The 14,323-nt window shown below is 40.5% G+C and overlaps 1 protein-coding gene across 3 annotated transcripts in view; it reads left to right on the top strand.

Moving 5' to 3' along the window:
• The window catches only part of SPRED2 (sprouty related EVH1 domain containing 2), an 89,833-nt gene extending 80,275 nt beyond the window's left edge, over positions 1 to 9,558 (top strand). For 2 of the 3 annotated variants that reach the window (XM_084624228.1, XM_084624230.1), the window contains exons 5-6: positions 5,449 to 5,598; positions 6,258 to 9,558. In XM_084624228.1, the coding sequence (XP_084480354.1) occupies positions 5,449 to 5,598; positions 6,258 to 6,911 (804 nt within the window). In that variant the 3' untranslated portion in view covers positions 6,912 to 9,558. The remainder of the gene's footprint in view (positions 1 to 5,448; positions 5,599 to 6,257) is intronic. The other variant, XM_084624229.1, reaches the window with a different exon arrangement.
• Positions 9,559 to 14,323: the final 4,765 nt, after the last annotated feature.

The following is a 14,323-nucleotide window of genomic DNA, read 5'->3' on the forward strand; positions in this document are numbered from 1 at the left end:
GATTTTTGAAGAGGAAAGGGGTGTGATTTTTAAGGTACATGACAATGTCCATGTTCCCAGTGAAATAATCTAGTTAATCTTACTAAAGAGAAATCTATTAAGGCAGAGGCAAGGCACAAAGAGAGGATGCCCAAATAACGAGAGACTCTCCGGAGTCTCATAAACAGAACTTGTAGGCTGAAAGAACATTCTTTTCTGTCTAGGTTGTTGTACCGCACTCATCACTGTAACATGCGATAGCTTTAGCCATTGCTGTCAGCATAACTTCCCATATAACTGAATAACATCCCATATAACTTTTTTCACTACTCCTTTTATATCAACTTCTTGAAAGTTAGAAAGTGAGACCTTTCCTTACCAAATGTGTCCAGGATATGAGAACATACAAGATGATTATAGATCGTATTAGAATGGTGGCTTTAATTCACAAATTTCTTACTTTAAAATTTGTTGACATTAAAATTGCTTTTTCTGTTGTGAAAACTCTATTCTGTCCTCTGCTTTTAAGAGACATGTCTGACACCTTGTATCAGTGACAATTAGTCAAGAGTATTTAAAGAACACAGAAAAAACTCAGAGCTTTTACTCTATGCACATTTGACACCATGTACCATTCTAATTAAACTGCTCATGCGCCTGATTCTCATATATACTAAGTCCCCTTCTACCATGCTAGTAGTGTGAGGGAGTCTTAATCAAGCCTTGTACAACATAAGAGAGAACTTAATAATACCAGAAGCAGACTAAGATGCAGTTTAATCAGAAGATTTTGTGCACAGAATCCATGTAAACGTTGCATTAAGTTATGCTGATTTAACACAGCACAGTCATGGGAGTAATCTTGCCACTATATGTTACCACTCCAACAAACAAAAAGGTAATATTAAAACTAACTTGCTAAACTTATATTTTGCTATTTGTATAAATAGTGACTAGGAAACTGTCCAATCATTTAAGAAATTGTAGTCCTATTCCTGTTTTAGAAAATCCTAACCCGGGTTTACTGTAACCACGGTTATCTGTGTACACTCAAATCTTCTCTGAACTCCGTGGAAAGACAATCTCACATTTGCTTCAGGTTTCTGTGTATTACCGCAGTTGTGTGGTGATATTTTTTAAATGTACAGTCTTTTTCTTAAATCTGTCCTTATGCAGCATCGCTTTCAGGGTTATCCAATAACCACTTACCTTACAAGTTCTTGGCAAAAATGTGTTCTTTGACTAGTTTTGGTTTTTTGTCACTTCAGTTTGCCTGTGTTCACAAGAAATCATTTTATAATTTTAACTTTTTTTAATTTTTTTTTTTTTATTCTCTCACTTTACAGCCCAAATTCTCAAGGGATTTTCAACCTGGCCTTTTTACAAGCACAACAAATACAATGTTAGATGTGACTTGAAAATCTGATCCTGCAAAATATTTCTTGGTGGGTGGGGGTTATGTATGTAAAATCTCATTGATGAGGGAGGAACTGGTGTGTTATGACACAAGAAGAAAGTATTTTCTTCTCCCCTCACTTCTACCAAAATCAAAAGTGCAAAGGCACTAGTCTTTTCCTGAGAGCTTCATCCCAACTTGAGGACTTGCTCTTATAAGATTTAACTGAAGGAATCTTGGGAGAATGACATCTCATGAATTCATTGGAAAGATGGTTGCACCCCAATCGAGCTATTGAAATTGTGCACAAACTACACACATTAAAATAGTGTAAACCAGAGGGATTGTCTGCAGAGAAACTGCAGACACAAACTTAACCCAATAGTTGTCTGATCATTTATTTTATGTGCCCAGATATTGTGGTTTTTCTTCCATGGTGTTGCCATTTCAATTTTTTTTTCCCCAATGATCCAACTGGATAAAGAGAGTCATATAAGAAGAAATAGCTTGTGCTACTCCCCTTAAATTAGTGCATCTGACTATAGTAAATACACAAAGGGGTAGATTCCACATAGAAGATCCTCACAGATGTGTAGGTGGTTGGAGGAAGCTGTCAATCAAGAGAACTTGGCATCTCCTAACCTGTTAGGTCTTTGTCCCTCCTCACCAGCCCTACTGCTTAAACAGCCTCTCCCTGGGAGAGCAGGATACATTGTCCTAATGATTGATCACTATTGCTCCTGTTTGGGAATGAAGATCAGTTGGCTCTGCAGCTCTGCACAGGCCTCAAAATTACTCTCTCTAGAGGATGTTAGCTGTGCAGTCATCCTTCTTCACCCTATTGTGCACCCATCTTTTGTGTTATCCTGCAGTGATAGTCTTTTTCTGACACTTTAAGGCAGCTGCATCAGTACAAGTTCAAACACATGCAAAACTATAACTCACTTGACTACACACACACACATACACTCTCTCTCTCTCTCTCTCTCTCTCTGGAGCCTCAAAGAGTGGCTCTCCAAAACACCACTGCTGCTGGTGAGAGGAGAAGTCCCCCCATCCCTGTGGATACTTGGAGGTTGGTGGGAAGAGGAATAACTTGCTTAAGAAAAGGAATGATTAGTTTCCGCAGCCTCCCTTTTCACGTTGGGAAGGATGAGCAAAAGATGTTGGACTGTCTCCATGCATCTTCCTGCTATCTGAGAATGGTGGTGGCTGGTGGGGCTCTGGGACACTTCAGCGGCAAGCGTGAGATGGGCGGAGAGAAGGGGATATGAGAGAGTGGTTCTGTCTCCACCCACATTCCAAACCAAACATGGTTGATTCAGCAGATGGGATTGCATAACACAGGGAAGTGAGCAAAGCAATGTAAAGCAACACAGAGCATTGGTCAGCTAGTGATGTTTGTTTTATGCTTAAAAAAAAAAAAAGACGATGACCAAGCTAATGTAATATAGATTCAGATTATGTTTAGGCTATTATTCGTGTATCTCCTGACTAACTTTAAAAGCATGATTACTTTATTTTGTGGAATCATAAAATCTAGAAAGGCTTATTGTATCATTCAAGAATCATTCTTGACAGTACACTTCTTAGTGCCCTATTCAGTCTGCTTTTAAAAATCCCAAGTGGTAAGGCTTTCATTACTTCCCTTGAGCAACTGACTTCTGACCCTGCCTCAAATTGCATTGCTTCATATTTTCAGCATGAATCTTTCAAATTTCTTTATATAGTCATCCTGTATATTGCATAACAAATGGTGAAACTATTCTGAAAAGCCAGCAAAGGCAAGGTGACCAGTCCAGTTTTGTCACTGTTGGGAAGTAGTCTTTTCTCATCTTGTTCTGTGATCAGTGCTTATCTCAGGATATTACTCAGACACCTGATTAGCCATTCTTGAGCAACAAACACATTTAGTGGGAAATGGACTGTAGTAAATGATTAACACACTGCTCTTCACTAATGACATATATTGACTAGGCTTTTAAAATTGTAAATGACGAAGTCATTTGAAAAAGGAACGTCTCAAATTCTGAGAAGGAAATGTAAGTTAAGCATTTTTTTTTTTAAGCAAACCTACTGCAGTGTTATAATAGAGATCTTTTCACACTGAAACTGGATAATTTGTATTTTCTTCCCCACCAACCGTATCTGACACATTATACGCACACTCCTTTTATAAATGTGGGTAACTCACATTTTCACTTACCCCGTATTTAATAATTGTGCTTGGTGACTTCAGCGTCCATGTGGATAACAAGCCTGAAAGAGCCTGGGATTTCTTGGTCACCAATGATTGTCATGGGACTGTGCCATGGGGTTAGCAGTTCAACTTCTTCAGCAGTCCTAGTGTTTGAGATGAGTGGAGGTAGGGGAGTACTGATATGTATACTCACATTGTGGACAGAGTGTTGCCTCCTTCAGTTTCAGGTTTGACGGTCTACCTTCATGAACTAATGGAACTGAACTGGTTTTAGATGGCTCTGAGGAAGAATATTGATCCTCCTACAGACCTCTCTAGCAATGCTTTGGAATGGTGTAGCACGCTTTTCCGCCACTTTTTGTGAAATGGCCCCAGAGGCACACATTTCTCTAAACGCATCCCCAAGAAGCGTACTGGTGGCATGCAGTGACTGAAGTGAGAGGGAAGACTGCTAGCGCACAAGCAACAGAAATCCCAGCTCGTACATCAGTTGCAGCATAAAATGCTTTTTAAAATCATATGCCATGGCATCATGGGAGGCAAAAAAATGGTGATGGGCTGTATACTAATTAACAGCTTCATACTCTTGTTGGCCGTGGATTGTTATCCTGCAGGGATTTTTCTCTGACACTTCAAGACACCTGCATCAATACAACTCCAGGCTTATGCAACAGTACAGTGTTTCTCGTTGGTATCTAGGCAATGTTTGTGACTTCTTTTGCCATCCGTTCCTTCCACTCTCCCAGTACTTCTTGGCAGGGATGCCAACAGGTGCAATGAGGTGTTCAGGCACTTCTGCCAGTTTCAGTGCTGATACAATGAAGGATTTCATGCAAGTGGAAGAGAACTTGTTAAATAAATCACACTCTGGATTATTTATGGTACAGGTGAAAAGCTGGACCAGTTTCTGAAACAGGCTCAATGGATGGTCTGCATCAATATGGTGGGCATATTGTTTGCACATCAGATTCAGAGTTCTCAATCAAGATTGCACATGAAGTTATTTGTTATCCTCAAATCTATGATCAAATAGAGATGCTGGTTAAGACCCCTTGGAATTTCTCTTGCGGGAGAAATAATCTTAATATGAAGCTGCAGGTCTTGTGATAGATCTTGATGGCAGTACATGATGTATCACCCATTTGTTGAGATACTCATTGCAACGCAGTGATGCAGTAGTATCAGACCCAAAAAACTTCAAGACTCTAGGCAAGATCTGGGCTAGAAGAACACTGGACGTATCTTTTGAAAATTAAAGAATATTCACTGAATTTTGAGAATGGTGAGAACTTTAAAAAAAACAGCTTAAAAAGTTGATCATTCTATGTAAGTAGTTCGTGACCCATTAGTGTTAGGCAAATGCTTAGAGAACTGCAAAGAAGGTTCCAATTGACTTTTTTTTTTAAACCTGCAAAAGACCATTACTAAATCTTCTGCAGCCTGACTATCTAGTCTGTGTGCATAAATCAGTTAGTCACACCTAACATTGTCTGATTGCATCCTATTTAAATTCCTTTAAATGATGCAATCAGCTAATTTTTGCCATCCAGAAGGAGTTATAGCATGAACATCCTGCTTTCTAATGTACATTACAACAAATAACATACCAGGCAAATAGAAATTGTGTTCTCTCACCAAGCACTCATAGGCTATGGCATATTGTATTTTCTGTCTGTGGTAGCAACTTCTGTGACCTACATATAGATCCATCTGCTTTTTTCTAGAATTTAGGGGCAGATTACCTGTATAATGGTGTCTGCTTTTTTGTGTTGCCAATATTGCCGATACCTGAGTTCCTGCATGTATCTCAAAGCTATATGCAGTAATATATGGCTGTATGAATTAATTATCTTTTCCTTCCCTTTTAAAATAGAATGCTACAGACAGCTCTTCTAATTCTTCTCAAAAAAGGGAACAGCCTCTGCGGATACTAGCCTCTCCCACACCCTGCGAACATCGCAGAATTTGCACTCATGGTCACGTTCACGACCAGTATAGCTCTGACCACTACCAACCAGAACAAGTGAGCTTCTTATTAATTGCTGCTTACTTAAAGGGATACTGTGAGAAAAGTTCAAGCATCAAGTTCTTAAATAGTCTGATATTAAGAGACTTATGAATTTTGTTTTTAAAAGTTTTCAGTGAAGAGGAGGTTGGGTTTTTTTAAAAAATTGGAATTTGAACACTCACCTGTGCTGTCTGCAACAGACAACTGCAGCATTGGGCTGGCATGTGGATTCTTAATCTGGGGCTCTGTCCCTGTGGTGGTTACAAATATGTGCATATTGTACATGTGAGAGGGGGCATAGTGAGCAGCATGCCTTTCCTTATGTCTAGATGGGATGCAGGTTCTGAAGCTATTTTCTGTTGCCACGTAGGGTCACAGCATGTAAAAGCTTGTTACCACCATGCTAGTGTAGAAAGTGAGGCACAGTATAAAGTGAAAGTGGTTTGTCTATTTTGTTAATCACAGTTTAGTAGCATACAAAAAAAAAGAAAATTAAGTTAATTTTATCATTTTAATAATGTGTGTGATCAAGATAAATTTTAAAAAAACTAAGAAAACAGTGATTAAAATTTATTTCCCAAATGCACTACTGATGCTTAGTAGCACTTGATCAAAAATGTCAAAAGTCTCTGCCAGTTCTTGATAGAAAAATTAACTGTTTGCCTTTTCTCCAGCAGTCAATACAAAGGTCCTATCGACACGTCAGCTTTCCAGATGATGATGAGGAGATAGTGCGCATTAACCCTCGGGAAAAGATTTGGATGACAGGTTATGAGGACTACCGCCATGCCCCATCGCGAGGGAAGTACATCGACGCTGATGATGTGGACTCGTACGTACGTTTTGCCAAAAGTGATGCCTCAAAACACGATTACAATTATCCTTACGTAGACAGCTCAGACTTTGACCCGGGTGAAGATATAAAGGGTGCTGCGATAAAGACTCAGCCTGTCAAGTTCAAACCAAGACGGAAGGAAGATGGAGAGAGATCGCGGTGCGTGTATTGCAGGGACATATTCAATCATGAGGAAAATAGGCGGGGTCAGTGTCAGGACGCACCAGACCGCGTCAGAAGTTGCATCCGTCGAGTCAGCTGTATGTGGTGTGCGGACAGTATGCTGTATCACTGTATGTCTGATCCAGAAGGAGACTATACAGACCCTTGTTCATGTGACACCAGTGATGAAAAGTTTTGCCTCCGGTGGATGGCCCTTATCGCCTTGTCTTTCTTTGCCCCATGTATGTGCTGTTACTTGCCCCTTCGGGCTTGTTACCACTGTGGGGTTATGTGCAGGTGCTGTGGTGGGAAACACAAAGCAGCTGGATGACTACACACAAGTTTAAATTGTGTTATGCTTTCCCTGTAGTTAAGGAGCACGTTGGTTTGGAGCATTCAAATCCTTTATATTTTGATGCAGCCTGTGTGCCCAACAGAGTCCAGAAACCACTTGGATCATTTATGTTTGGTTTTTCATGGGCCACTCTGCATTGATTTGCTCTTCAAGTGTTCTAACAAACTAACCTACAGCATAGACTTTTGTATTATTAATCTGTAATCGAACAGAATGTCGTGTACATGTTTATATTTTTTCAGTTAAAAGGACTCTGAGATATGAACTGTGGATGGTGGTGGATTTTAGAACATCTCTAATATGGATCTGTCTTGCCGTAGCTTGCCTTGAGCAGTACCACCTAGACGTAGCAAGCATCGGCACTTTGAGAAATATAGTGTAATGGAATGAAATCCCACCCAGAAAGTAGTTTAACCTGCGATCAGTTATTGTATGTATAGAAGGTGTTCTAGTAACAAACTTGTACCACAACACAGTATTGCTGTCACTGTTTGTTTTCTAAAGCCAAAATATTCATGTAAGCTGCAGTTTCTCGTTAGAGTCCATAATCATTTCTTTTGTCAGACATCTTAAATTATTTCTCTGATGTTAAATTTCAAATATTAACTGAATGTGGGAAATGAGCCTTAATTTCAGTTAACTTTTGAGAATCTGAAAGTCCTCCAAACTGCATTCATTTCAGATCAATACTTGAAAGGGAAATTTAAATTTAGGCTTTTTTCTTAAATAATTTTGCAAATAAAACTTTAGTTTTGGAATTCTACATAACGGGAAGGAGCTTTTCATTACCCTGCTATGTCTTTATTTGAGAATAAAACACTAATATTTCAGCTGAATAAAAATTCTTCTCGTTATGCAAAGAATTAACAAGATAGCCAGTGCAACCACAAAAGTAGTAGCATAATCCATTGTGATTTTGAGAAACATTGAACAAGTGGTGGATTATGCAGAAAAAATATATTTTTAAATTAAATTTTGGTCTATAGAATAAATACATGTGCATGAGAATTTTACATTCACAATGAAATCCACATGTTAGAGTAACTCGGAATATGTATTTAAAATAAAAAGCCTACATATAACTACCACTCCCATTTCCTGACCCTGTAAATGCTTATGCATGTGCTGCTTTTATACATGTGAGTAGTCCCGTTGACTTTAGAAGCACTTACTCACAGGTGTAAAGTTCATCATATGAGTAAGTGTTTGTGCGATTGGGGCCAAAGTGTCTCCTACACCCTTCTCCTCCCAGCTCACCACCCAGATACTGAAAGTGGATCCAGAGAGTTGTGTTATGCATACAGCAAGATGAGAATACTTTAAAAAAAAAATGTTACTGTCATGTCTTGTGTACAAGGCTTGTAATTAGCTGGGAAAAGAGTATTTTTCTAATATATTACAAGGAATAGCCAAATAATTTTTATTAAAATAAAAAACAAAAAAGATTTAGATCAGTTAGCTATAACTAGCATAGTACAATCTGAATATTTTGAGGCAGCTAGGGATTGGCTTGTCAAAGCTGGCACTGCTGTTCCTGCCATAATTTTTTTCTGCAGTAAATTGCCAGTGGATGCATGCCCCTTCCCTCCCTCTTATTGCACATTGACATCAGTCTTAAAGGAAAGGAACTTTTTATTTTTGCCAAATAGATTTAAGAAATGCTTGCCATTCTTTCGAGTTGGAATGTTCCTCTGAGAGTTAATCACAGCTTTTTGTAAACCATCCATTAATTATGCAACGTGCTTATAGACTGTAGAGTTTGGTAAACTTAATTTGCAGCAGTTGCTGGGTTTAGGTTAAAAAAAAAATGGAATGATAATAGAAAGGGAGGGATTTTTGCTCTTGGTGTAATGTGTCTGGGTTCACTGAATGGAATATAAATATTTTGTGCCTGATCGCAAATGACAAATCTCTCAATGATGTCTAGTAAACATCAAGCCAGCCTCATATAAACAAACATCTGTAAGGTCTTGCCTCTACAAAGCACAACACTACGAAGAGATCTTACAGTTTTTTGTCAAGTCTCTATTAAGTGCCCCTATTTATTTAACTAAATCAGACATACTCCAAGCCTTTATGTATGTCGTCTTTTTAAAAATCCCTCTTCCTTACCCCTCTTGGTTTTTGTAATACTTGTAGATCTTGTTACACATTTTCTTTGGATTGTGAAGGCAATGGTGTAAGGGCACAAGGGTAGAAAATGGAGGCGTTCTTTGTAAATATTTCTCATTGGTCTCCACACTGCAGCTGAACAGTGTGTCGTGTTTTCCCAGTCAGCTTTGCAATACTGACATCAATCATTTGAGAGACATTCTCCAGATTTTATTTTTGTATCTGTGGTAACAAAACATTAACCAAAATTTTTTTCGGTTGTGAAGAGGTTTTTTTCAAGCTATTGCTCACATTAACAAATGAAAGTGCCTGAAGCCTACATCCATAATGTATCTGTATACTAAAAGTTAAAACCCTGTTGTATTGATTTTTTATAAGCCTTTTTACCTCTGTGTAAAAAATATATATATACACAAGTGTATGATGTACATTTTAGTTAACTTCTTTTTTTATTGTTTCTAATATGTATGATCAGCATAGTCCATGTAAATATAAATACATCGTATCAAAATGCTGCTGCTTACATTATTTGCAAATCTGGAAACGAGACCAGGACCTAGCATTGTTACAAATACGGGTGACTCAGAAGAGAGAACTGATCATGGGAGGGGAGGGGATAAAGGAAGAATTTTTTTTTTTTAAGCCAGGCGAACACATGATGCCAATTCCTCCAGTTAGCGTGGGATTTTTGATTGCATTCAACACTGGCCTAAATCTGCATCCAGTGAGGTCAATGGGGATTTTTTCCTCTTGGGCACCTGATGCTCTATTATAACTGAGTTCCTCATTTTCCAAGGATGGAGTTTCCTCTCCCTCTAGTCTAGAGTGACAATGTACTGCCAATGGGTGGAGCTGTTCAGAGACTTGGCTGTCTCCCAGTGCCTCATCTCCACTCAAAGAAGCAAGAGATTCTCCTAGGACTGTCCTCTTTGTGTCTCCAGGCTTCCTATTGTGTTTGGTTTTGATTTTTCTGTAGCAGGCCCAATTAAGATCACAGGAACTCTGGGTCTCCGTCACTGTACAGCAAGGTGACACATGGCAGCCTTGGCTGACTCCCAACCGTAGCAGTGGTGGAAGGCAAGCTTTGAACTGTTTGGGGTGGAAATTCAGCAGCAAGGGATCTGGCGTTTTGGAAGCAACAAGCTAGAGAGCCCCAAACCCAGCCAAGGACATTTGCTGTTCTGACTGGGGTGAAATACTGAGTCCAGGAGTGTCACTAAGAAGCTGGTAAGTTAGAAAGTTATGGAAAACCCACAGCACAGGAACACACACCCCCACCACCACTACCCTTTTCAGACTGCCTCAGTAGCCAGATTTTTTACCCCAATAATTCCAGAAAGGGGTTTTATCCAATCTTGCCTGATCTCTTGAAATCCCATCCCCTCACTGATTCTGTCAGCCCCCTCCATCTGAGGGCCGCTCTGACTCTTACAGACTCTGAAACCAAAACCAGAGTTTACACCAAAGAAACCCAAAACACACACATTCAAATGGCTCAGCTTCCCTGTATTTGGTACCAGTTCCCATGACATCATGATCATGGCAGCCTGACGGGTTTCTCCGCTCCCTCAGATGTGGGCTTCTGCAGCACAGCTTAGCCCGCTATTGTGCCACTTTCTTTTCCCCACTCTTTCCAATGTATTTCTCCCCCCTCCGTCTCCCAGTCAGAGAGTCTGGCCCATTCTACCAGCCTGCTGGTGCAAATTAACCCTCAATTCCTGTGGCTCCCTCAAGTGCAGCCTTGTTTTTCATGATGTAGCCCATACTGCTATCCTTTTCGTTCCAGCATATTTTCTGTTTGGCCTCCCTGTGGACAGTGTGGTCTTACCCAGCCTGCCATTTTTGTTTGCTTACCACACCCACTGATTGCTTTGTCTTAGCAATGCAGCACAGCACCCCAGCCCATACAGCTAGCTTGCATGTGCCACCAAAATAGCTTGTCTCTCCCCAATAGAAGGTCCAATAAAAAATATTACCTCACCCACCCTGTCTATCTAATATCCTGGGACGGACATGACTACAACACCACTGCATATACCAAAATAGCTGGAATCTGCAGGTAGAAGATTTTCTCTTTCCAGTTTCCCTTTGTGTATTCCAATTTGGCCTAGCCATCCATCCTGTTGAACCTGACAGCTTTCATCTAAGCCACACTGCTGAGTATCTAGTTGCTCCTACCATCAGCCTGCCAGTTCCAGTGGACAATCAGAAAGGCTACGATCCGACGCTAAAATCCCATTGTTAAGCGAGGAGAGCACACTGTTGTGTTGTACAGGTGTTTTTAAAACCACTTCCGTGACACTTTAAAGCTCATAGAGCATTACTGCATGAGTAAGGGGCTTCTAAACTGCGCTCACATAGAACAGAATCATAGAACTGGAAGGGACCTCAAGAGGTCATCAAGTCCAGTTTTCTGCACTCAAGGCAGGACTATATTATAGACCATCCCTGACAGGTGTTTGTCCAACCTCTTAAAAATCCCCAGTGATGGAGATTCCACCACCTCCCTAGGCAATTTATTCCAGTGCTTAACCAGTCTGACAGGAAGTTTTTCCTAATGTCCAGCCTAAAACTCCCTTGCTGCAATTTAAGCCCATTGCTTCTTGTCCTGTTCTCAGAGGTTAAGAAAAACAATTTTTCTTCCTCCTCCTTGTAACAACCTTTTACATACTTGAAAACTGTTATCATGTCCCCCCTCAGTCTTCTCTTCTCCAGACTAAACAAATCCATTTTTTTCAATCTTCCCTCATAGGTCATGTTTTCTAGACCTTTAATAATTTTTCTTGCTCTTCTCTGGACTTTCTCCAATTTGTCCACATCTTTCCTGAAATTTGGTGCCCAGAACTGGCATAATACTCCAGTTGAGGCCTAATCAGCGCAGAGTAGAGAAGAAGAATTACTTCTCGTGTCTTGCTTATAGTACTCCTGCTAATACATCCCAGAATTATATTTGCTTTTTTTGCAAGAGTTACACTGTTGACTCATATTTAGCTTGTGATCCACTATGACGCCCAGATCCCTTTCTGCAGTACTCCTTCCTGGGCAGTCTTTTCCCATTTTGTATGTGTGCAATGATAGATTGTTCCTTCCTAAGTGGAGTACTTTGCATTTGTCCTTATTGAATTTCATCCTGTTTACTTCAGACCATTTCTCCAGTTTCTCCAGATCATTTTGAATTTTAATCCTAGCCTCCAAAGCACTTGCAACCCCTCCCAGCTTGGTATCATCCACAAACTTTATAAACGTACTCTCTATACCATTATCTAAATCATTGATGAAGATATTGAACAGAACTGATCCCTGCGGGACTCCACTTGTTATGCCCTTCCAGCATAACTGTGAACCACTGATAACTACTCTCTGGGAATGATTTTCCAGCCAGTTATGTACCCACCTTACAGTAGCTCCATCTAGGCTGTATTCCATCTAGTTTGTTTATGAGCAGGTCATGCGAGACAGTATCAAAAGCCTTACTAAAGTCAAGATATACCACATCTACCGCTTCCCTCCTACCCACAAGGCTTGTTACCCTGTCAAAGAAAGCTATCAGGTTGGTTTGATTCCCTTGTCTTTCCAAAGGGCAGGCCACAGACTGGGACAGCAGCAAAAGCTGTAGCTGTGGAAACAGCATTCTTTACAGCTGTGAGACTGGGATGCCCAGTAGACTGGGACCTCTGCCATTTCTGAGGTGGTCAGTTCACGCCTTCTGTAAGATGCCTTAGTGTACTGTAACCAAAAAAACACCCCAAAAGGGTATATGAGACAAAACAGGAGTAGAAGGAGAGTAAAAAACACCTTGGTTTCCACCGTTTTTTCACTTAGAACAAAGCTTTCTTCCATAGCTTTCAAGCCTTCCAAATCCAATTACAAATCCGTATCAGACTGATAGACTCAAAACTACCTGAGAGAATCTCTCCATAGACTTTCAAGTTCCTCTCCTTCCTTGGGAAAAGTAAACAGGCAATTGCAGACTTTATTTCACCAGAAACAGTTACTCCTTTTCCTGAGAACTATTTGTGTGAGAGAGAGAGAATGCAGGGAGAGGGGGTTCATTCAAGACACTGGCTAGCTGGGAGAGAACAGACAAGTTCTGCCCAGTATTGTTTCTCTCCAGGCTGAATGACAATGTGCAAAGCCCATTTCTACATGAAGTTCAGACCATTCTGTTAAACTTCGCTTCGAGATTGGGGGAGCCTGTCCTCATGTGCCAATTTGCCAGTGCTACCTGCGCTTTGCCTTTGGCTTCTCTCCCCTCCTTAGCTTACCAGTCTACCAATATAGCTGATGTCCAGTCTATGACTGAAAGCTCAGAGATGACTTGATGGCCCACCAATACAAAATATTATCTGTACATACTGACTGGGCCTTCCAACTGTTTAAGTCCCTTGCCTTCATCTATTTTCAGAGGTGTTCCCTAGTGTCCTCTCACTCAGATCTGGCCTGCCTCTGGACATTCTAGCAGACATTCCTGGTTCTAGTACAGTTGCCCAAGGAAATATTTCACAGTTAGTATTTTTTCTGGGAACTCCCCAAGTACTCCACTTACTTTGAGACAGTGATTGGATTAAAATCTATTCTGTGATGGCGACGCACTGCTGTATTCTACATGTGTTCCTGATTGTCCATGGAATTTCCAGAATCAGGAACCTTCTGCATCACTGAGGGAGCTTTAACGGGCCCTATTCAATTCAAGGTACATGGTTGTCCCGAGAAACTCATCAGAACAACTTCCTACAGTAGCAAGCAGCTAAGAAGGTGCTTTTCCCTCTCAAGATTTCCTCTGAATTTGGTTGCCATTCACATAAGAAGCAACCAATAGTGCCCCCTCAGGACACATTAAGAATCCTGAATGAAGCAAGGGAAATTTTCTTGCTCCTAGAGCAGGAAGTTTTGTTGATTTATTACTTATTGTTTGTTTACGGAAGTGCCCACGCTATGCTGGGTGCTTACCAAGCCCTCACTAAGGACAGTAAGAGCAGCCTGTAGGTCACCTGACTAAGCAGATGCCAGTTGGATATATGAGAATAAAACTAGTTATTTTATGTTGCTTTTCATTCCTAGATGTCAAAGTGCTCTACAGATGAGGTCAGTATCATTATTGCTATGTTAGTGATGGAAAAATGGAAGGAAGTGACTTGCCTAAGGTCACCCGGCAAAGCAGCAGTTGTGAATTGAACCTAGCTTTCCTGAGTCCTAATCCAATGTCCGATCCACTAGGCCACACTGCCTAAAACCATTGAGTCCTCAAGCAGTTATCAGTTATGGTGGCCCAGGCA

Source organism: Lepidochelys olivacea, assembly GCF_965140295.1.
Source record: "Lepidochelys olivacea isolate rLepOli2 genome assembly, chromosome: 3".
Lineage (NCBI taxonomy): Eukaryota > Metazoa > Chordata > Testudines > Cheloniidae > Lepidochelys > Lepidochelys olivacea.